Below are 24,647 nucleotides of genomic sequence, written 5' to 3'. Positions count from 1 at the left end.
AAAACCCCACCAAGCTCAGAGAGCACCAAGGTTGAGCCTTCGTTTCAACCCTGAACTACAAATATTCTCCTCTATTGATACAGAGGTTTGTGAGAACCACAACCATCTGCAAAGATTGTTGTGAGGCCCAGAACCTGTTCTCTCCACCAATAGATGGCGCTGTAACATTACTTGACATCCTTATTCCATATAGTAGAGAACTCGGAGTGGGGAGAAACCAGCATGTATGCCATCCGTGGCTGATCTCAGAAGTCAAATAGAGTCAGTTCTGTTTAGCATCCAGGGCTTCGGCTAGACTAGAAAAGTCATTTTTTTAAAAGTAGAAGACAGCAGTAACGTACCATAGCCATACAGCTGCCAAGAAAGTGGTGTGGAGTCCACAACCCCGAGTCAGGCTAGACTTGAAGTGTCTTTATTTTGCTTTTTATAGCACATTGGGGCAAAGAGGTGAACCTTTTACAGAGCTGGAGAGTACTTTGAATTGATCTTTGAATTAAGGAGAAATGTCCTGAGAGTGAGACAACTAAATCAGTGAATGGCCTGCCTCTGGAAATTGTGGAGGTTTTTAAGAAGAAATTGGGACAGCCATTTGTCCAATTTGCCCATAGAACCAGGATGGCGAACCGATGGCACGTAGAGCCATTTGTTAGGGCACGCAAGGCATTGCCCTGTCAGCTCCCGCACGTATGCACGTGCTGGCCAACTGAATGAATGTATGTTTGAATGTTTATTTCATTTATATGCTGCCCTTTTCCCCCGAAGGGGACTCAGGGCGGCTCACAACTCAACCAAGGGAGGGGGATACAGACAAAAATTAAAACAACGCGCAACAATACATAATTTAAAACACACAACAGTCATACCATTCGAGAAGGGGGTAGAGGCTTTTTAGCCCCAGGCCTGTCGGAATAGCCAGGTTTTGAGGGCTTTGCGGAAGGTCTGGAGAGTGGTGAGGGTTCGAATCTCCACGGGGAGTTTGTTCCAGAGGGTCGGAGCAGCCACAGAGAAGGCTCTCCTCCGGGTAGTCACCAGTCGACACTGGCCGGCGGATGGAATTCGGAGGAGGCCTAGTCTGTGGGATCTAATCGGTCTAGAGGAGGTAATTGGCAGCAGGCGGTCTCTCAAGTACCCAGGTCCAATACCATGAAAGCATGAAACTGACTTCAGTCTTCATTTTCGGCCGTTTTTCACCCTCCGGAGACTATAAGGAAGCCTTCTGAAGCCTCTGGAGGACCTCCGGGGGCTGAGGAGGCCGTTTTCACCCTAGAAAGGGCAAGGTTTGCATGTACATGCAACAAGGGGGGGTTGCGTGTGCATGTACGGGGCTCACACGGCATAGACTTATGGGTGTGGGCATGTCCGCGCATGACACACACACCCCGTGCTTCCCCTGCTTTTGACACATGATGTCACAAAAGGTTAGCCATCACTGGTCTAGAATGTGTGGGAAGCTACCAGTGGTGGGTTTCAAAAATTTTTGGAGCCTCTTCTGTAGGTGTGGCCTGCTTTCCAGGTCCACTGGTGGAACCTCTTCTAACCGGTTCGGTAGATTTGACGAACCGGTTCTACCGAATAGGTGCGAACTGGTAGGAACCCACCTCTGGAAGCTACCCACCCCCCTAAGGAATGAAATATTTTGAGAAATGTTTTAAAAAAGGCAGGCTAAAATATTTCTAAAAGAGAAATAAAAATCTTTTTTTAATTTTTTTTTATTAATTTCATATATACATTCACAATTATATGATCTCATAACTGTTATTAATAATATGTATTTATAACAATTTTTCCCCTACAGTTGACAATATACTTGAAATTGCTTTCTTACCATCCCATAAATCTATCTTATCTTACAACAATCCTACTTCTTCTTCCTTCCTTCCTTCCCTCCTTCCTTCTCTCCTACTCTCCTTCCTTCCCTCCTTCCTTCCCTCCCTCCTTCTCCCTTCCCGCCCCCTTTCTTCTCTCCTTCCCTCCTCCTTCCCTCCTTCCTTCCTTCCCTCCTTCCTTCCCTCCTTTCTTCTCTCCTTCTCTCCTTCCTTTCCCCCTTCCTTTCCCCCTTCCTTCCCCACTTCCTTCTCTCCTACATTCCCTCCTTCCTTCCCTTTCTTCTCTCCTTCTCTCCTTCCTTCCCTCCTTCCTTCCCTCCTTTCTTCTCTTCTTCTCTCCTTCCTTCCCTCCTTGCTTCCCTCCTTGCTTCCCTCCCTCCTTCCTTCCCTCCTTCCTTCCCCCACTTTCTTCTCTTTCTTCTCTCCTTCCTTCCTTCCTCCTCTCCTTTCCCTTCTCTCCTTCCCCTTCCTCCCCTTTACCCTTCCCCTCATCCTCCCTTATCTCCCCTCTCTCCTACTCTTACATTCCCTCCGATTCTTCCTCTGCTTTTCCCTCTCTCCTATTCCTCTCCTTTCTGAGAAATAAAAATCTAAGGGAGACAGAAACTCAGAGGGCCAGTTTTTTGTGCTCCAGAGACTTAAGGGAAGCTCTTGAAGCCTCCAGAGGGCCTCCAGGGGGATGGGGAGGCTGTTTTTGCCCTTCCCAAGCTCCTATAAAGCCTCTAGAGCCTGGGAAGGGTGAAAAATGGCCTCCAAAAAAAAGGCTAAAGTCAGTTAGCCCTGACAAATAGCTCTGTGTGCCACCTGTGGCACGCGTCCCATCGGTTCACCATCCCAGGTAGAGACTCTCCTGCCATGGGCAGAGGTTGAGCTCGAAGCTCCCTTACAACCCTATTATTCTATGTTCTAAAGCAACCTTTATTTTAACAGCTATAAGGATTAGCTTCTAGAGACTCATAATATGTATGAAATATTCCTTGAATCAGTAGGAATGGGATCACCAATAGAAGCCCAATAACCTGACAGTTTTTAACTTGATGACACCCAAAGCATGACCCTCCTGTTTGACCTCCTTCTCTTTGTCACATTTATGCTGGCAAGCCAGAGGTTCCCTGCTTGGATTAAAATTTGCATGGAATCAGGACTACCCAATTCAGATGATTGCCAGATGATAAGAGTTAGAGATTTCGGTATCTCTTTCCTGCCAATGAGTGGCAATCTGGATTTTGGCAAGCCACATTTCATACTGCTCCATGAACTGCTAATCTTGCTGAAATTTAACAGGTCTGGAACTAGTCAATACCTGTCCCCCCAAAAAATAAAGTCATTATGCATTCAGTTTTGAGTTCAAAGGAATAATACTGAATATAAAAAATAGAATGCTAAGGGTTATCAGATTTCCAGATCACTCTTCATATATCATCTCATGGATGGAATCTCATCATCTCTATCCTGATAACATCTGGAGCCAGATCCATGCTTGGGTTATCTTTTTATGGAACCAATCATAAAGTTTGGCTTGATGTCCTGTAGAATAAGGATTATCTTGGGGCAACACTTTGACTCTTGGGCTGCCAAGTGCTGAAACATCCCACCCATAATAGATCCAACAGCTGTTTTTAGAAGGGGGGGGATTAAACCTACTGTGCTTTAGATAGGTGCTGATTTGAATCCAGCTTCTCAGCCCCTGGCCTTGAATGCTGATGAATATACAACCTTCTTATTAGCTGAGCTTGGTTACAATTACCACCATAGGTAACTGGCAACAGATGGGAGGAAGGTGGAATGTTTTGAAGGAACCATCCAGGAAAGTCAAAGAATTAAAATATTTCCTATTACTAGGACCTGAAAAAATATTGACTGTTCCAAAGATTTAAGATATTTAAGATATTTTCTACACAGTATCTCTTTAGTATTTCTTTTGATGTGCTGCCCATAGCATCATCAAATTTTGCACAAAAAAGAAGGAGGAGAAGGAGAAGGAGAAGGAGAAAGGAAGGAAGGAAGGAAGGAAGGAAGGAAGGAAGGAAGGAAGGAAGGAAGGAAGGAAGGAAGGAAGGAAAGAAGGAGGGGGAAGACCTACTCAGAACCCTAACCAGCTAGTCTTTTTTGGAAGCTACAAATAAATAGAATGAGAAGATGGATCAAAAGGATTCATTTATGATAATGCAGAGCATTGTCAGGGATGATGGATTTAGTGGAAACCACCATATGCCACTATGAAAAGGTAGTCCTCATCTTAAGACCACTAGCCCAAATTTTCTGTTGCTAAAGTGAGACAGTTGCTAAGTGAATTTTGCCCCATTTTACGACCTTTCATGCCACAGTTGCTAAGTGGATCCCTGCAGCAGTTAAATTAGTAACCCCGTTGGTAAGTGAATCCAGTTTCTCCATTGACTTTGCTTGCCAAAAGGGGATCACATGACCCAGGGACACTCTGACCATAAACATGAGCCAGTTGCCAAGCATCTGAATTTTGATCCTCTGACCACGGAGATGCTGCAACGGTCGTTAAGTGTGGAAAGTAGTCCTACGTCACTTTTTTCAGTGCCGTCGTAATTTTGAACGGTCACTAAATGAACTGTTGAAAGTCGAGGACTACCTGTATTGAAATGAGATGTATAATTAGTCCAAAATACAACTGTGTGTAGGCCAGTGGTGGGTTTCAAAAATTTCTGCAACCTCTTCTGTAGGTGTGGCCTGCTTTCCGGGCCCACTGGTGGAACCTCTTCTAACCGGTTCGGTAGATTCGACGAACCGGTTCTACCGAACTGGTGCGAACCGGTAGGAACCCACCTCTGGTGTAGGCTGTGATGTGTTCACGGATCCACAAGTTTGTGTGACTAAGCAAAAAAAAACACCAAGCTGATGTAAAGCGATTTTTATAAAAACAGTCCTTAAGGATTAGCTTCTGCCGACTCATAATATGTATGAAATATCCCTTGAATCAATAGGGAGAGGTCACTGGGAGAGGCCCACAGACGTTATCGTGTTTTATATATGGTATATAATCTATGTTTGGATTGGAACATCTTTCCTTTAAAATAGTTTCTAGTTATGCGTGGCTGGCCAGAACATTAAAATATTTTCACTGAAGAGCCTGAGGCCTAGTCCTTTGTTGAATTTGCCTGCCTAACATTTAGGAATTTAGCAGGTACAATTGCAAATCAGGTCTACTAGAGAAGGAGAAGGGGAGCGGAGCGGAGGGAGGGGAAAGAGGGGAGAGAAGGGGAGGGGAGGGAGGGAAGGGGTTTGGATTAGAAGACCTCCTAGGTCCAGTGGTGGGTTCCAAACGGTTCGGCCCAGTTCGGCTGAACCGGTAGTTGCTTGGTGGGTGATCCATGCCTGCTACGCCCCCCAAACCGGTTCTCTCAGTGGCGCCCTAGGCAGTGCCATCTTGTTTTTTGCTTCTGCACATGCGCAGAGCAATTTTAGTCGTGCTGCGTACATGTGTGCAATGCGCCAAGCGCGCACATACGTGGCACACCACTGAGCGAACCGACAGTAGTCTCTGCCGGAACCCACCACTGCCTAGGCCCCTTGCAATTGAATAATTTTGTATTCTCCAGGCACAATATCAGAATTTCTAATTTACGATTGACTGACAAGACAGTCAAGTTGTATCAACAATCGGCTAAGGGACGTGCTTTTCTTTTCATTTTTTGAAATCGAAAGACTGTTTTCCTTTGCGTGAGCTATTTATCATGGCAGCTGGTGCGAAGTCATATCCTTGTGGAATGGCTGGAACTCTTCTGGTCCATAAAAAGATATTAGAAATAATAGAAGCACAACATCCTTAAATCTAACCCTGTGTTATGCCAGAATTTAGTCTTAAATCTTCTCTGTTTCATACGTCCTAATTTAGAACAGCGTTGTTTAAAATTCCTCTCTCGTTGTTTATACTCAACCTAGAAATGGATAATAGGAGGCTTCAGAAATCCTATTGTATTAGCTTTATACGATATATAATGGTCTCATTTAATCCACTTGTGCATAAATTGAAGCCTTGTTGGTCAGAACCAGCAGTGGGTTCCTACCGAGTCAGTCCGGGTTGGCCGAAACATTGGTGGTTTGGCGGCCTGGGTCGCTGGAACCGGAAGCAACCCAGGCCTGCCACGCCCCCCAAACCGGTTCTCTGCCACCATCTTATTTTTTGCTTCTGCGCATGCAAGCTGGAATTAACATTGCCGGGAGAAATATCAACAACCTCAGATATGGAGATGATACCACTCTAATGGCAGAAAGTGAAGAGGAACTAAAGAGCCTCTTGATGCGGGTGAAGGAAGAGAGTGCAAAAGTTGGCTTGAAACTCAACATTAAGAAAACTAAGATCATGGCATCCAGCCCTCTCAGTTCCTGGCAAATAGATGGGGAAGAAATGGAGGTAGTTACCAATTTTATTTTCCTGGGCTCCAGGATCACCACAGATGGGGACTACAGCCAAGAAATTAAAGAATTGAGGTCTTGGAACTATGGTGCTGGAGAAGACTCCTGCGAGGCCCTTGGACTGCAAGGCAATCAAACCAGTCAGTCCTGGAGGAGATCAACCCTGACTGCTCTTTAGAAGGCCAGATCCTGAAGATGAAACTCAAATACTTTGGCCAACTAATGAGAAGGAAGAACTCACTGGAGAAGAGCCTAATGCTGGGAAAGATTGAGGGCAAAAGAAGATTGGGACAACAGAGAATAAGGTGGCTGGAGTCACGGAAGCAGTCAGTGTGAGCTTAAATGGACTCCAGAGAGTGGTAGAGGACAGGAAGGCCTGGAGGAACATTGTTCATGGGGTCACGATGGGTCAGACACAACCTCACAACTAACAACAACAACTTGGCTTTTGGCTTTTCCCAATGGAGACACAATGTGCTGAATTAAGAACCTGGATGGAAAGATTAAATCCTCTTTTCCTTTCAAATTGAAGGGATGCTTTGATTTTAGCACTAATCATAGGAAGCTGCAATCTTAACTGGGATTCTCATGCGATTAGGAAGCCTAACTCAGGGGTCCGAACCAGCACTTGGCTGCGCCATGCCAGTAATCAGGCCACGAAAACAGGTGAAGCCCCATCCATGGGATGCAGGCAGCACGTGAAACCACATCCCCTCAGTCCACAGAAAAACCTCTCTCAACAGTCTCTGGTACCCAAAAGGTTGGGAGCCACTGGTTTAAATTATGAACCTAATAATATTTATGAAGAAGCCATGATTTGTTTGCCTTTTCCTTAGCAAAACCATCTTCTTGCTTAAGCCTCTTTCCCAACACAGTCAGGGCAGCCAGTGCTTCCCACTGCTTCACTGAGGTTTATGTGTAAATATACCCATGAAAGCTTCCAGTGTTATCTTCCATGCCTACCAAAATGAATTAATCGATTCCATATATTATCTGATAGTTGAGTGGTGTAGTGGCTTAGCTCTCGGTTCCACCACAAAACCGCGTTCGACTAAAGCACACTCGACGAAACCGCGTAGCTGACGTCATCACAGGGCGACAACAGCGCAGAGACAGAAGCACGCTGTAAACGCTAAACCTAAAATTAACCCCTAAACCTAAACCTAACTCCCCTAAACCTAATCCTAAACCTAACCCTTAACCTAACCCTAAACCTAACCCTAAACCTAACCCTTAACCTAACCCTAACCCTAACCCTAACCCTAACCTTAACCCTAACCCTAATCCTAACCCTTAACCTAACCCTAAACCTAACCCTAACCCTTAACCTAACCCTAAACCTAACCCTAACCCTTAACCCAACCCTAAACCTAACCCTAAACCTAACCCTAAAGCTAACCCTTACCTTAAGTTGAATCAGCTTGCTTTCAAAGCGCTATTTAAAGTGCCCTTCTTTCTCCGCGCTCGCTATTGTCGCCCTGTTGATGACGTCAGCGACGCGATTTAATCGGGCGCGCTTTAGTCGAGCGCGGTTTTGTCATGCCACGTAGCTCTCACCTCCCAATGTGGAGCCTGTGAGTTTGATCCTAGGTAGAGGCAGTTATTTCTCTCTCTAGGCACGATGAGAATATATCTGCTGAATATAACTCCACATTGGCAACAGGAAGGGCATCTGGCCAGAAAACATTCAGCACCATTGCCCAGACTCCACAAGGGAATATGAGATCATTAAAAGATGATGATGATGTATTATCTGGTAGTTCCTAATTAAGAAACAATAAATTGATAATTGTCCCATGGATTAGAGTTTGTCATCTTGTCGGGAGCATGAACAGGCCTTATTGGTGGTGGCCCCTTCTTAATGGAACATCACTCCCCCTGAGGAATGGTTGGCCCCCACCCTGTGGTTTTTCCAAAAGGACCTAAAAACATGGTTTTGTCAGCAGGCTTGGGGACCACCAACGGAGATGGAGCTGATCAAGAAACTGATTTCTGTTGTGCTGCCATGGGAGGTGGGGTGAGATTTTTTAAAATTGATTTTTTAATCATAGTGTGGATTTTTAAAATTTGAATACAGTCTCCCATGTGTAAGTTGGGTGTTCATAAATTCACGTAATAATAATTAATCAATCAATGCCCTGGCTTTCCAGTTTTAATTAGGATTTAGTTCTGTCGGAAAAAGTAATAGGAGAATTTCTGATATTGGGCAAATGTTTTTTCACTTCTGTTTTTGCTTTACAAATTTGTTTATTTATTTCTTCCATTTTTTACAGCTGCCCAATTCAAAATTACTTTGCACAGTTTCCAAGACATTTAAAACCAGAGAAAACAGCAAATTTCAATTCATCAAAACAAGAAGATCTGGAACTGTGTTCATGGCTGTTAACTCTAGAGAACAGGAGAAAAAGTGAGGAAAAATTACTGTCCAGTTCTAAATTGCCATTGGTCTTTCAACAACCACCACAGAATTTTTATCTCCACTCCATACTACTAAAGAGAAGCAAAATAAATTATTTGCACACACACACACACACCCGTCTATCTCCTTACTTCATAATGAATTTGGTTCACTATAAAAATTCCCAAAATTGCAATTGGAATGAGAAGCTGAAAAAGCTGTCAGACCATCGTGCTGCTTTTCCCCTTGAAAGATCTTCTAAGCCCAGAGACAGAAGGCAACAAACAGCAAGAGTTTCCACCAATGGAGTAATGACCCACACATTTTGAACTGTACTATCTCAAAAAATAAACCAGCTTCATAATAGCTAAGTACAGAGCTGGAAAGGAAGTTCAGCTCAACTGCTGAACAGGGGATGTTGTCTGATTCCAGAAGAATGCAACCCTATTATGGTATAAACACCAAAGTTTTAGATACGGTACATCTATAAAGTTGTGGTGGCTGAGTGGCTAAGATGCTGAGCATGTCAATCAGAAAGGTCGGCAGTTTGACGGTTCAAATCCCTAGCACTGTGTAATGGAGTGAGCTCCTGTTAACTTATCCCAGTTTCTGCCAATCTAGCAGTTCTAAAGCATGTAAAAATGCAAGTAGAAAAATAGGGACCACCTTTGGTGGGAAGGTTAACAGCGTTCTCTGCACATTTGGCATTTAGTCATGCCGGCCACATGACCACGGAGACGTCTTCGGATAGCACTGGCTCTTCAGCTTTGAAACGGAGATGAGCACCGCCCCCTAGAGTCAGGAACAACTAGCACATATGTGCGAGGGGAACCTTTACCTATAAAGTTGATAGCAGGTACAAAGTATTGCAGATACTAATACAACTGTGGGGAAAGTATTTGCTGGTGACATCACTGTTGCCCGGGGATGCCCACATGGGTGCTTCTTTCGTGCCCCGTGATGTTGCCTACCTAAGTTGCACCCATTTATCTACTTGCAGTCACCTTCTTTCAAACTGCTGGGTTGACAGGAGCTGGAGCATTTAACAGGAGCTCGCCTCACTCTATAGCAGCAACGGGCCTTGGTTGCCAATCATCAGCCCAGCATTCTAACTTCTAGCTCCTAATATTGCATATAATTTGAGATGATCCTCTGCTGTGTAATACTAATTCATGAAGTACCTTTTATCCACTCTAGCTTCAATTTTTCAACCTGTTTTATGGATCTTTTTCACCATAAATTCAGTCCTAGATCCAAATTCTAACAAGTTCCATTTTAAAATGTCAATATTGGGCCCAATTTTTCATTATTATTTTTTTACTCTTCCATCAAAGAAAGAGTAAAGAAGGTTTGCATGTACATGCCACATCAGTTAATTTCCTTGAAATATCTCCTAGCCTAAGGTGTTAAACAAATGGTACCACCATTTTAGGCAGACGTGTTAAACAAATGACACTACCATTTTAGGCTTGGAAATGCTGGTCATTTCCTTTGAATCTTTCATCATCTGATTCATCATGCCATATGCATTTTCTGTGGAAACAGTTACTGAATGCTTCTGTACTTAAAACCAAAAAAACAAAAACATGTTATCTGTTATTTATATTCTACACGTCCCAAACCTAGTTAGGTATTTATTTCCATGGGAACAGGGGAGTAACAAAACACAAAAGCTACACTCCTACATCTAGCCAAAAAGGCTAAACAAAATAAACAGACCCATAGATTCCCCATTAGGAATTTATTTCCAAGCACTTTTAGTCCCCGTGACTCAGCATTAGTACCAAGTAATCCATCCACTAAAGGTTGACATGTTCAGCTATGGAGTTCAGTGCAATTTTTCCCCATTGACTTTGATCCATTTAGAATAGAATAGAATAGAATAGAATAGAATAGAATAGAATAGAATAGAATTATTTATTGGCCAAGTGTGATAGGACACACAAGGAATTTGTCTATGATGCATATGCTCTCAAGTGTACATAAAAGGGAAAAAAGAAAAAGGAAAAAAGAAAAAAATATATTCATCAAGATTTACGGATTTGATAAATCCAATTTTATGGGTTTAGGGATATTTGTATAATTGCTAGCTTTTAATGCTCCTATTAGAGCAGTTTTACATGATAATTAAGTCACCAGGCAAGAAACAAGCTGATCTGGAAGTCTAATCCCACGTTACGCACACAGCCAATTGGGTGACCTGGGCCAGTCACTTTCACTTGGCCCTAGGAAGGAGGCAATGGCAAATCACTTCTGAAAAAACTTGCCAAGGAAACTGCAGGGACTTGCTCAGGCAGTCTCCAAGAACTGGATACAATTGAAATGGAAATTTTAAAATGCTGATATTATGTGAGAGAGAGAGAGGGAGGGAGGGAGGGAGGGAGAGAGAGAGAGAGAGAGAGAGAGAGAGAGAGAGAGAGAGAGAGAGAGAGAGGGAGACCCCCTGATATTAATCAGGATGGTGTACGCAGGAACTTTATTATAATGTCATTTGTCGTGCTATGAAATCATTCTTTGGATTCATAGTAAGCCATAATTTGCTTATCATCATAAGTTAGCTACAACACATTGGCTTCAGATATTATGCCTTAACCAGGGAGGGGCTTCCAAAATTTTAGCAAGGTTTTTTTTAGCAATTGCTCAGTGGGTGGAGCCATAATGGGCGTGGTCTAGTCAGCCTCCTGTAACATGGTGGGAGGGGGGCATTTTCGCCCTCCCCAGGCTTGTAAAGATTTCCTCGAGTATCCGGAAGGGCGAAAATTTGTCAATTTGTCAATTTTAATAGATTTGTATGCCGCCCCATCCCGGAGGACTCCGTGTGAAAACGACCTTCCCAGGCTCTGGAGGCCTGAAACGGGCCCATTTCCAGCCTTCCCAAACTTCCAGTAGGCCCGTTTTCCACCCTCTCCAAGCCTCCGTGCATCCCCTATGCCAGTGGTCTCCAACCTTGGTAACTTTAAGACCTGTGGACTTCAACTCCCAGAGTTCCTCAGGCCAGCTTTGCTGGCTGAGGAACTCTGGGAGTTGAAGTCCACAAGTCTTAAAGTGGCCAAAGTTGGAGATCAATGCCCTATGCTTACCTGCATCCAATATGGCCCATGTGGGAACTCCTGGGAGGGCATGGAGTGGGCAGGGCTAGCCAGGAATGGGATTTGGGGGTTCTCCAAACTGCACAGAGTCTTAGCTAGAGGTTCTCCTGAACCCCCGTGAACCCCCAGCAGCCCAGCCCTGGCCTAAAGCAACGAAGTCATAATATGGATTGGCATTAGATGAATCAGGTTTGCTTGTCCATCCAAGCTACTGTCAGATCCACCATCTTTGGCTTGGTGCTGCGCTGGCATCCTGCCATCAAAAGGCGGGGGGGGGGAGTGTAAAGTTAAAGTTAAAACCCACCCCTCTTGTAGAAAAATGAAATATCCTGGGAAAGGCAGAATATTATATTTCCCTGGATCAGAAATGGAGAAACATGTTTTAGGCAAGAAGCTGACTCACTCTTAATAGCCCCCACCTTTCTCAATGGGCCATTAAAAAAGCCTGGGTCAGTCTATTCTACATAACGAAGTTCCCTCCCCTTCAGCTCCAGGGTGATGGGATTAAGGCATAATAGTATTAGCCCTTTACCCATCTCACCACAGGACACCGGGGAAGAAGCAATGCTCAACCAAACCTGGACTCAAAACACAGCCTAGAGAGTTGCCCCTGCATGGCCCCAGGGGAGTCTGACAACCAATCAGAATACATTTCTTACACAGGAAACAGGAAGCAGAGAGGTGGGGCCGAACAGAGGGTATTAAAAAATCCTAACAAGCCCTTTCTTCTCTCTTTTCTTCTTCACCCAACATCTGGAAGCATGTGATTCCCCCTTTTCTGTACAGGAGCTCAAGCCATGTGATCCTGTCCACCATTAAAAACCACCTTTCCAAGCAGCCTCCATATTTCCAGTGTCTTTTTCCCCACTTGGAGCTAAGCCCAGAAGGACATTTCTTCCAACAGAAGCATGGGGGGAAATCCAATGGGCAGCCATAAACCTTTATGTATCCTTTTGTGGGAATCTGGGGAGAGGGATGGCAGCTGAAGAAAAGCGAATCTCCTTGGGACCATGTTAGGTAAGCTCCCTGTTGGGAGAGCGAGTGCGTTCAGCGAAGCCTTGTGAGAGTTGTGTTGGAGAACACACAAACCAGCATACAGAGACACTGCAGTTTAAATAGGCTTTTACTTTTGTGGAAATAGATGTATCAGAATCCATCAAACAGTCCAAGTCATACACGGATAAGACAGTCAGTCATCAACGTCTTTCAGTTAAGGGATAATCCTAATAACATAGTCCATTATCATACAAACAATCTGGTACTCAAAGTTCGCTAGCAGTTGCAAAACTTACAATAGCTCACGGCACTTTCTAACAGCCAGCTTCCAAAACACTCAGATCAGATCAGCCCAGCATCTAACAAAACAGCTAACAGTCATTCTGGCTCCTTCTTATGGCCGATTGAGGAAAACAGCAACCAATCACATTTTACAGTATAATTTAAAGAAACAGGTACAGCATTGCTATATGATTTATATATTGCCAACCCAACCTGGTTCGGACCTGGTTACTTGAGAGACCGCCTCCTGCCAGTCACCTCCCAAAGACCTATTAGATCCCACAGACTGGGCCTCCTCCGAATTCCATCTGCCGGCCAACGTCGGCTGGCGACTCCCCGGGGGAGGGCCTTCTCTGTGGCTGCTCTGGCCCTCTGGAACGATCTCCCTGTTCAGATCCGGACCCTTACCACCCTTCCGGCCTTCCGCAAAGCAACTAAGACCTGGCTGTTCCGGCAGGCCTGGGGCTGTTGAATTATCCAGCCCCATCCACAGTTACAACTGTTGTTGTATTTTAAATTGTTGTTTTCTATTTTTATTTTTGTACCCCCTCCCCTTCTTATTTTTAGCCGCCCTGAGTCTTCCAGGAATAGGGCGGCATACAAGCCAAATCAATCAATCAATCAATCAACCATTAGATTATATTCCTAACAGACCAGTTCGTACCAAGGCATCTTCAAGGCCCTGGATGTGGAAAATTTACTAGCTGAAACACCTGAGTTCCTATAACATGCAACATTGCATTGGCTGGGTTTGGACTGGTCACGGGGAGAGGAATGGGACTGAAGGGAATAGTGTTTGTCTTTTTGCATAGGAACTCAGTTTCCACCTGACTTGACTGACTCTTAGTAAAAGTGCCTTTCACTTCAACCAAATGGAGTCGAGGGTTTTTCTTTCCTAAGGGATCAGACTGGGGCAGGCCTGACACTACCACTCTCTACTACGCTAATCATTCCACAAAATACCAATTAGCATGGTATTTTGGTGCCTATCTACTGGATATTGATCTTGGGACCTTCTTTATGAACTTGTATATTTAGGAAAAAAATGGTTTATTCTTTATGCTTGCTCTGGACAATCTTTTCCCCTATCTGCGAGAGAGTGAGAGATAGAGAAAGAAAAAAACCATCAGAGGATGGCTCATTTTTCTCAAGAGAAATTCTGAACCTGTGTGATTATTTTTACTGTTAAGCTAGTGATTCAAATAACTAAGAAGGGTGGAGAAGAGATAATAAGAGACTTTAATTCAATATGATATTATGTGCTTATCCCTTTGGTATGTGGAAGGAATATTTATTTAAAGGGTCAACTGCTAAATACTAGAGCAGAATACAACATCTGGGCCCATCTTGGCTGTACAAACCAGGAACAAAACATATCCTGACATGCATTTAAGGAGAAAGAAAATATTTTTGATGAGCAACATATTATTTGCTATTTCAGTCACCTGTTATCTTCTTGTGGGAGTCAATATGGAAGGAACTGCTTTGGTGAAGGACTGTATCACAAATGGTTCCACCACAAAACCACGTTCGACTAAAGGGCGCTCGACGAAACCGCGTAGCTGACATCATCACAGGGCGACAACAGCGCGGAGACAGAAGCACGCTGTAAACGCTAAACCTAAAATTAACCCCTAAACCTAAACCCAACCCCCCTAAACCTAATCCTAAACCTAACCCTAAACCTAACCCTTAACCTAACCCTAACCCTAACCCTAACCCTAAACCTAACCCTAAACCTAATCCTAACCCTTAACCTAACCCTAAACCTAACCCTAACCCTTAACCTAACCCTAAACCTAACCCTAAACCTAACCCTAAACCTAACCCTTACCTTAACTTGAATCGACTTGCTTTCAAAGCACTATTTAAAGCGCCCTTCTTTCTCCGTGCTCGCTGTTGTCGCCCTGTTGCTGACATCAGCGACGCGGTTTAATCGGGCGCGCTTTAGTCGAGCGCGTTTTTGTCGTGCCACGATCACAAATAGCAAACCAATGGCTGTATTCAAAGGGATATTTGGATTCCCATCCATGAGCAAGTTTATGTAACCATATAACCCAGCCTTTCTCAATCTGGGGACCTCCAGATGCTGCCATACAAAATTCTCCTTCCTACACAATTCAAAGTGTCTATATTAATTTTAAAGACTCTAAATGGCTTAGTGGGTGGTGGCTCAGTGGCTAAGATGCTGAGTTTGTCGATCAGAAGGTCGGCAGTTCAGCGGTTCAAATCCCTAGCACCACGTAACAGAATGAGCTCCCTTTACTTGTCCCAGCTTCTGCCAACCTAGCAGTTCAAAAGCATGTAAAAAGGCAAGTAGAAAAATAGGGACCACCTTGGTGGGAAGGTAACAGCATTCCATGCACCCTTAGCGTTTAGTCATGCTGGCCACATGAACACGGAGACGTCTTCGGACAGCACTGGTTCTTGGGCTTTAAAACGGAGATGAGCACCCCCCCTAGAGTTGGAAATAACCAGCACATATGTGCAAGGGGAACCTTTACCTGTACCTTAACAACAACAACAAAAAAGTAAAATCAAGTTGTTTATGTGATGACCCATTTAAGGATCGGCACCACTTATGACCATAATTCCAGACTCAACTACTCTTGTAAATCAAGGACTACCAGAGTGCATTCAGCTCAAAGAAAGCAAATGTTTTTGAGTCTAAATGAAGAGGCAACTGAAACCGTATTAAAGGCAAAGCAAATAAAAGGAAAACAGGCACATTGAGATACCAATCCTTACTCTGCTTGAAATTGCAGAATTGTTTGAAGTGTTACCGTCACTTTAATAGCTGGTGATTGGAGAAAGAGACAAGTAAGAGAGAAGAGGGACCTGTTGATTTCATGTGCTCCACTGTCTTGCACATCACTCTGATATGTCACACCAAAATACAATAGTGCTGATTCTCTGGATAAGAAGGAATAATATACTTTTATGTTTCTCTAGGATTATACAACAGTGATGGCTAACCTTTTTATCATTGTGTGCCGAAAGCATGCCCTTGCACGCGCGACAGCACACACACACACACCTGCCCGCACCCATAATGCAATGTGCATGTGAAAAAAACCCGTGCCCTGCTCTCATCCATGCCCTCCCCAGCGCATGTGCATGTGATCCCCCATGCCCCATTTTGGAAAGCCGCCTGCACCGACCTTGAAGCCAAAATTCGGTGGGGGTAACCCCAAAAATGCAATGCGAGCACCCCTGTGCATACACATTTGTGTCCCAGGCATGCACCCCACCCCCCCTGCATGAACAGCAGAGACCCAAAGATGAGCTGGCTGGCGGGAGACGCATGTGCATGTGTGGTAGAGCTGGGCTGGGGTGATGGCTGGCGTGCCCACAGAGAGGGCTTTGCATGGCACCTATGCCACCCATGCCACAGGTTTGCCATCACAGTGATAGAACAACCTGTCCATTTCTAGAGATGTAAGTGCTGGGACTTCGGGGGTTATCTTTTTTTTATAAAGTTTTTTTTTTCATTTTCATAACATATAATCACATGTATACTATTACATAGCCAACATCATATTGTATTATTAAATGTTTACATCAATTCATATTACCATCAACTCCCAGAAACCATTTATTGGCTCTTCTGCTCTCCATACACCCTATTTGTACTTTATTCATCACTTTCTTCTCCCTCTCTCCTCCCCCTCCCTACCTCCTTTCTTCCCCATCATCCTTCTCTTCTCTACTTCTCCTTCTTCTCTCCTCCTCCTCTCTCCCCTTTCCACTCCTCCTTTCTCTCCTCCTCTTCCCCCGCCTCTCTCCTATCCCTCTCTTCTTCTCTTACCTCTACTTCCCACTCTTCATCTCATTTACTTGGTGTATTTCAGCTTCTGAGCAAGCTCCATTTTATGTTGATAGTATTTATAATTCCATATGTATGTATGTATGTATGTATGTATGTATGTATGTATGTATGTATGTATGTATGTATGTTGTATTTGTGCTGATAAATAAATAAAGGGAGACTAGTATAGATCTATTTCAAGCTATTTAGCTCTCATCAGCTAGCCATGCCCTTACTGGGATTTGAACCTGGGCTATATTACATATTAGGCAGACATCTTAGCCATTATTAGGCCAGATTAGATTAAAATCTAATATATATATATATATATATATATATATATATATATATATGTATGTATGTATGTATGTATGTATGTATGTATGTATGTATGTATGTATGTATGTATGTATATATATGTGTATGTATGTATATATATATATATATATATATATATATATATATATATATATATATATATATATATATATATATATAGTTTTATTTGTGCTGATAAATAAATAAAGGGAGACTAGTATAGATCTATTTCAAGCTATTTAGCTCTCATCAGCTAGCCATACCCTTACTGGGATTTGAACCTGTGCTGTATTGCATCTCAGGCAAACGTCTTAGCCATTATGCAATACAGCACAGGTTCAAATCCCAGTAAGGGTATGGCTAGCTGATGAGAGCTAAATAGCTTGAAATAGATCTATACTAGTCTCCCTTTATTTATTTATCAGCACAAATAAAACACAAATATAACAAAGGCAACAGTAAAAATATTGGGTTTCTGTCGTGATGGACTCTTGTGACGAGGCGATTGGCAGATGATGGAAGCAGTTAGCTTCCTCCCATAATTGGGGCTTACGTTATATTAACGTATTCTTCTCCTTTAAAAAAAAATAGAACAAAAAAGTATACATATATATTATGTATTATGCTTTTAAACCCACCCACCCCCGCCTAATTTTGGCCAAGATGTAGACTTGGTTACAATTCCCAGCTATTCTCATCATTATCTTTATATATAATTATACATCCTTACACTTCGGGGGTTATCTTTACGTTCCAAAGTTTCCATCCAACCAGGAGGTGACTAAAGACGTTAAAAAAGACTTCCGATTTAGCACTGGGTGCAGTTGTTGCCCAATGTGAACCTACACAAAGATCTTCATTGACAAGTCAAGGAGGATCCTCCAAATTTGCACCAGCTCTTTATGCAACGTCATTTGGAGACAAAAGATGGAAAATATCCAGCTCGGGAGGTCCTCACAACCTAGAATTGCTTAGTCTTGTTGACTTGGAGCTTGTTCTTCCCCATCCGTGAACTCCAGAACAGCCCCCAAAAACATGCCCAGAGATGGCCGACTGAAATTCCCCAGGTCAGCCATGGATTTAAAGAAGCATTCTTTCACCTTCCATTTATTTAAAAACCATCCAAGGTCCATCTATCTCTTTTAGGAAGGAACACATGGCACATCTGAAAGAATGGCACACAAATATGATTCTCATCCCTCCCCGGTTCATCCCCCACCCCTCTCTCTGCTAAGAACGTGCTTTGCCCAAAACAAAACTGTGACATTCTATCAATTCATATGACATTTTTATAGCATAAAATGGTAAAATGGCATCTACAGTTAAGCTCCAAATTAACCATGTGAAGTTTAAGTGAAATATGCAGTGAAGACCTACAGATGCCCAGAGCTATTTTTGCAGAAGACTGTTGGTCTTGGCATAACAATACATTCCAGAAATAGTCTTTTGTTGCTATCAAAGCCAAGACTATGCTTGCCTGCCTTTCAATTCCTCCCTTTCTTTAACATTTCTTCCCAAATGTGGTAGTTTGCATAGTCTTGATTTACAATCAACAAGAGTTAGGTTAAAAACAACATAGGAGACAGCCTGGATGGCTTTTTGCAAACCATAGTGACTTTTATTTTATTTTTAATAGATTTTTACTTATTTACAAACATGCAAAATACACACATACAAAACTTAGACATACATAGACATTTACACAATGCAACATGTAGAACGGGAACTTGGTTCTTTCTAATAGCAATTACCAATCGATACCGTTCTCCTTATATTATTTTCCCTTCTAGTATATTTCATTTGCATTTCACCATTCTTAACACTCTTATTTTACTCATCTGTCTGCTATATTGGCTGAATTGTTGGAAGAAATGTCCTTCTGAGTTCGGCTCCAAGTGGGGAAAAAGACACTGGAGACATGGAGGCTGCTTGGAAAGATGGTTTATTGGTGGACAGGACCACATGGCTTGAGTCCTGAACAGAAAAGGTGATCACATGCTTCAATGTTGGTGGAGAAGAGAAGGGAAGGGAGAGATGCTGAATCCCTGGTTTTATCCCCCTCTGGCCTTTGATCTTGAGCTTGTATTCTGATTGGTTGTCAGACTCCCATGGAGCCATGCAGGGGCAACTCTCTAGGCTGCGTTTTGAATCCAAGTTTGGTTGAGTTCTCAGATGTCATGTGGCGAGTTGGGTAAAGGGCCAATATTATCATGCCTTAATCCCTTCCCCCTGGAGCTGAAGGAGAGAACTCTTTATTATGTAAAGTAGACTAGCTTGGCCTTCTTAATGGTCCATTGATAAAGTGGGGATGGGCAGGAAGCTACAGGGGACTATTCTGTCTTTTAAAACATGTTTCTACCTTTTCACATCCAGAGAAATATTCTGCCTTTTCAATATTTCTTAGGATATTTCATTTTTCTGGGAGAGGGCTGGGTGATAACTTCCTACAGGCTGATTACCTCTAGTAAATTTAAACCTCTTAGATGCATGTGTATGTGTTAATTCTCCTTAACTACCATTTTTTAGCTTTATTGGCTTCCTTCATTGATCCTTGTTTCTTTCCTCCATCCACCTATACCATTTATCCCATATCTGGTAGAATTCTGATTCTTCTTTTCCCTGGATTTCTTTTGCTAATTTATCCATTTCGGCACAATCCATAACCTTTCTTATTATTTCATCTTTGCTTGGAATTAATTTGTTTTTCCATTTCTGAGTGAAGGCAATCCTCGCCGCTGTAATTATATGTAAAATTAAATACTGGATTTCTTTTTTATATTTTGCAGTTATTATTCCTAGTAAAAAAAAACTTCAGGTTTCCAATCTATTTTGACTCCTGTTATTGCCTCTAGCCAATTTTTGATCCTTTTCCAAAAAATTTTAGCCTTCTCACAAGTCCATCATAAGTAGTAATATGTTCCGTGTATTGATTCACATTTCCAACATTTTGGGGAGGTATTTGCTGAGATTTTAGCTAACCTTGTTGGTGCCAGGTGCTATCTGTAAAACATTTTGTACTAGTTTTCCTCGTATGCAACTGATAGTGTCATTTTTAAGTTTGTTCCCCAAAATTTTCCCCATTTATCTAATTCAGTGATTTTTATTAAAAATTGGACACCCAGAGATGGAAGGGCATCTTAAATTCCACATTTAACTGAACCAAATTTTGGGCACATTTTTTTGTAAATAATAAGCATCCCTCTTTTTTCTTACCAACCACTCCTATCTGTTCTACCTGCAGAAAATTCCAAGATTTCTTGAACAATGTAGAGGAATCTAGAGAGGGGAAATGTGGTGAGATGTCCACCATCAAGAATTTCCAACAACAAAAATCTCTCCAAACTTCAAAACAAGGTAAGCAAGTCCTATTTCGCACTTGCCCATCTTACTTGTGACTCCAAATCACACCAGGGTCGTGTCTCAACATTCCTTAGCAAAATGGTTAATTTTCAGCAATGTAAATCTATTAAGGGTCCATTAAGGGTTACCAGAGATAATAACATATCTATTTTAATCTTGATCAAATAAACCAACTTTATATTCCTCCCATTACTTTTAACAGTCTTGATGTTTAATACTTTCAAATAATGTCCTGGACTTTGATTTCCTTTCCATTTGTCTTGGTCTTGTCTTTAAAACTTTAACAAGACTCTCTTGTATGGAAACATTATCCAGATTATTCTTTTGGTATGTTATTTACATGCCCCTTTTAATTATTAAGATATCATCCAGTTTCATTTGTATATCCTCTGTAATATAAATTTTTCATATTGGTGTTCTAGTCTATCTTTTTTTAAAATCCACTTTCAGATCAGTCTCATTATTGTCAAGTAGAATTTTTCCCTCTTCCATACCATCTTTTAAACACAATTGTCTATAATGGACAGACATTCTTAAAATTAACTTCTGTGTCCATTGTTCCTAAATATCCCCCAGTGTTAAATTATTCTGCTCCGTTCACTTTTAAGATGTAAGATTTTCTCCTATAATTTTTACCTTTAGTATTTAATAAAGGGGTATGTACATATTTTCTCAGCCCACTTTCTGGTTCATGCAGTATACAGATCCTCAATGGAAGGCAGGCTGGTTGCAATTATTTTTTTTTTCTGCAGCCCTAACTATCTGTTGAAGTCTGTACCTGACCTGTTTGGTTGCTGTGTCAAACCAGGCAATAACTGAGGTGCAAATAACAGATTAAATAATTCCTCTGTATCAGCAGTTCCTTGGGCAAACTGAGTTTTCTGACACAGGAAGAACATTCTTTGTTGTTCCTTTTTAATGATGGTTCGAATGTTTGGTGTCCATTTCACGTCCTTGGAGATAATAGAAACTTAAACGTGTAAAGGTCTCTACTGTTGATACTGCATTGCCTAATATTGTCAGAAGTGGTAGAATAGGAGAGCTTCTTCTAAAATCTACTATCATCTCTACAATTTTAAGAGTGTTCAGCTCCAGTTTGTTCCAGCTGCACCATAGGGCCAATTTAGAAGACCACTTCATTTCTTCTCCAGAAGAAGAAGGTTTGAAAAGAGCTGAAATATTTATTTTGGGCACAGAGCAATACATTTCAGGGTTCAAGAAATTCCCTAAACCAGGATACACTCACATTATACTCTCTAATCCTTTGGCCCAGCCTGATTCATCTCCACAAGTTCACAAGTTATGGCTGGAAACAGTTCACATTCACTGCTGAATGTTCAGATAGTACAAAGTCATGGCATGCCTTGAATTTACAAGGAATCTCATCAACCATTCTGGAGTCTCTACTTTCCCCCCCATCAATAGGAATCTTTAAAGAAGATCAGGAAATGAAAAGCATTTTGCAAGTCCTCATCAATTGGTCCTGGTGCCATTTTTTATTACAAGAAGAAAGCAGCTATTGAAGGATAGACTATTTGTTTTTCTGATGTTTGTAATCATCACGAATTCTTGCAAGATCATTTTTAACTGTGCTGGATGAAAGGGGGGAAATGAATTGGCAATTGAAATTTTGGTGGAATGCCTATCAAATTTTGAGGAAAGATTATAGCATCCTCCACTTTATCTCCAAAGTTTGCACGATAGAAACTAAAATGAGGGGAGGAGGCATGTTTCCTACACTGAGCTAAGTCACGAATAGTAATCATATAATAAGATAGTTTATATATAACAGATCCATGGTTAACAGAATAAATCCAATTGCACTGGTTTGCAGGATAGTTACCAAGCAACCATATTTTACTCCAGTATGTTGTCCAAACCTAGACAAAAACAGATTCACATTTTGCACTACCTCATTGCTTTCTTCACCAGGATTAGTTGAATAACCCATAATTGGCTAGATTCACATCACTCTAAGTCATAAACCATGTGATGGGCTGGCTGCTAAAGCAAGTTCATGGCACACACTTGAAACTAAATCAGGAAGATTGTAATTGGGATGTGTGTGTGTATGTCTGGCAAGAACAAAGAATGCTTATCAACAGGAAATATGCATGTGCAAAGCTTGTAGCAATTATGGGTAGTTAGAAAGTTGATAAAAGTAACAAGAATTAGACAATTTGCAGACCTCAGCTAAAAGTTAGGAATAGGATTAGGATTAGGATTTATTTCATTTATATGCCGCCCTTTTCCCCCCTGAAGGGGACTCAGGGCGGCTCACAACTCAATCAGGGAGAGGAGGTACAAACAGGGGATAAAAAGACAAACAAACAATACACAATTTAAGAACACACAACAATCATACCATTCGAGAAGGGGGGTAGAAGCTCTTTAGTCCCAGGCCTGTCGGAATAGCCAGATTTTAAGGGCTTTGCGGAAGGCCTGGAGGGTGGTGAGGGTTCGAATCTCCACGGGGAGTTCGTTCCAGAGGGTCGGAGCAGCCACAGAGAAGGGATCATAGAGATGGCCGGCAGCAAATGAAATGTCTATTAGATAACTCCTGGGGCATCCATTAGCCAAGGCTTAGGAATGGGACAGCTATAGAACAATTGAACAAATTGTAGAATTATTGCTAAAATGTTTATTAGAGGAGATTTCTTATTATTTCACCTTGTCCCACCTTCTCCTTTAGTGAAAATGTATAAAGCTTTCTTGATCCTTTGTTCTGTTCTGGGTTCTTGGCTTTTTGACCAGGAACCCTTTTCCTTGGAGTACTCCAATAAAAAGCAATCAGAAAACCTGCACCTCGTATCTGGCATCCATCATTGGCTTAGGCACCAGGCTCAGACCAAAATTGGGGACAACCCATGGTTTATAAGCCAAAGCAGCTAGGCTTTGATACTAAGCTGGCAGGAATAGCCAACACTCTAGATGATAGGCTCAAGATCCAGATGGATATTGACAGACATGAACACTGGGCCCTATCTAACAAAAAGAAATTCAGTGTAGAGAAAAGTAAAGTCTTACACTTAGGCAAGAAAAACCAAAAGTACACATATAGACTGGGTGAAGCCAGGCTTAATAACATTAACTGTGAGAGGGAACATGGAGTCTTAGTGGACAACCAATTAAATCTGAGCCAACAGTGTGCGACAGCATCCAAAAAAGCCATCTGCCAGTTTGCTCTTCGGGATCACCAGATCTCCCAATTACCCTTTTTAGGAGCCACAAGAAGATGAACTCCATCTAACTCCATCTTCTCCCAAGCATTACACAACTTCCCATAAAGTTTTTTTGTACACCTTCAAAAGTCTGGAATTATTTCCAGCAGGTTTTGGTGAAGAGATCTGCCATAGAATGGAATGGAGTCTAATCTAATGGTTGAGTTGGCAATATATAAATCATGTAACAATGTTGCACCTGTTTCTTTAAATCATACTGTAAAATGTGATTGGTTGCTGTTTCTTCAATCGGCCATAAGAGGGAGCCAGAATGACTGTTAGCTCTCTGTTTGTTAGATGCTGGGCTGATCTGATTTGAGTGTTTTGGAAGTTGGCTGTTAGAAAATGCCGTGAACTATTGTAAGTTTTGCAACTGCTAGCAAACTTTGAGTACCAGACTGAGCCAAGGTGGCGCAGTGGTTAAATGCAGCACTGCAGGCTACTGCTAGATCAGCAGTTCAGCGGTTCAAATCTCACCGGCTCAGGGTTGACTCAGCCTTCCATCCTTCCGAGGTGGGTAAAATGAGGACCCAGATTGTTGGGGGCAATATGCTGACTCTCTGTAAACCGCTTAGAGAGGCCTGAAAGGCCTATGAAGCGGTATATAAGTCTACTGCTATTGCTATTGTTTGTATGATTATGGGCTATGTTATTTGGATTATCCCTTAACTGAAAGACATTGATGACTGACTGTCTTATCCGTGTGTGACTTCGACTGTTTGATGGACTCTGATACCTCTATTTCCACAAAAGTAAAAGCCTATTTAAACTGTAGTGTCTCTGTATGCTGGTTTGTGTGTTCGCCAACACAACTCTCACAACGCTTCTCTGAACACACTCGGTCTCCCAACGGGGAGCTTTCCTAAAAGAGTCAATGTGATTAGCCGACCAATTTTTGAATATGACTTTGAAGGTTTCCATGATATCCCAGAAAAAAATCAAACTGTAAGGATTCACTACTAT

General features: G+C 42.2%; 1 protein-coding gene across 2 annotated transcripts in view; it reads left to right on the top strand.

Annotated features, from left to right (window-relative positions):
• The window catches only part of CCN3 (cellular communication network factor 3), a 48,664-nt gene that overhangs the window by 6,690 nt on the left and 17,327 nt on the right, over positions 1–24,647 (top strand). Inside the window, exons 2-3 of one of the 2 annotated variants that reach the window (XM_087706745.1) lie at positions 8,486–8,619; positions 20,345–20,457. In XM_087706745.1, the coding sequence (XP_087562871.1) occupies positions 8,486–8,619; positions 20,345–20,457 (247 nt within the window). The remainder of the gene's footprint in view (positions 1–8,485; positions 8,620–20,344; positions 20,458–24,647) is intronic. The other variant, XM_087706746.1, reaches the window with a different exon arrangement.

This window comes from Thamnophis sirtalis, unplaced genomic scaffold (genome assembly GCF_051295495.1).
Source record: "Thamnophis sirtalis isolate CommonGarterSnake01/CBP01778 unplaced genomic scaffold, rThaSir2_p1.2 scaffold_2, whole genome shotgun sequence".
Lineage (NCBI taxonomy): Eukaryota > Metazoa > Chordata > Lepidosauria > Squamata > Natricidae > Thamnophis > Thamnophis sirtalis.
Note: the sequence above shows the minus strand (reverse complement) of the source record. Positions and strands in the feature narration are given on the sequence as shown.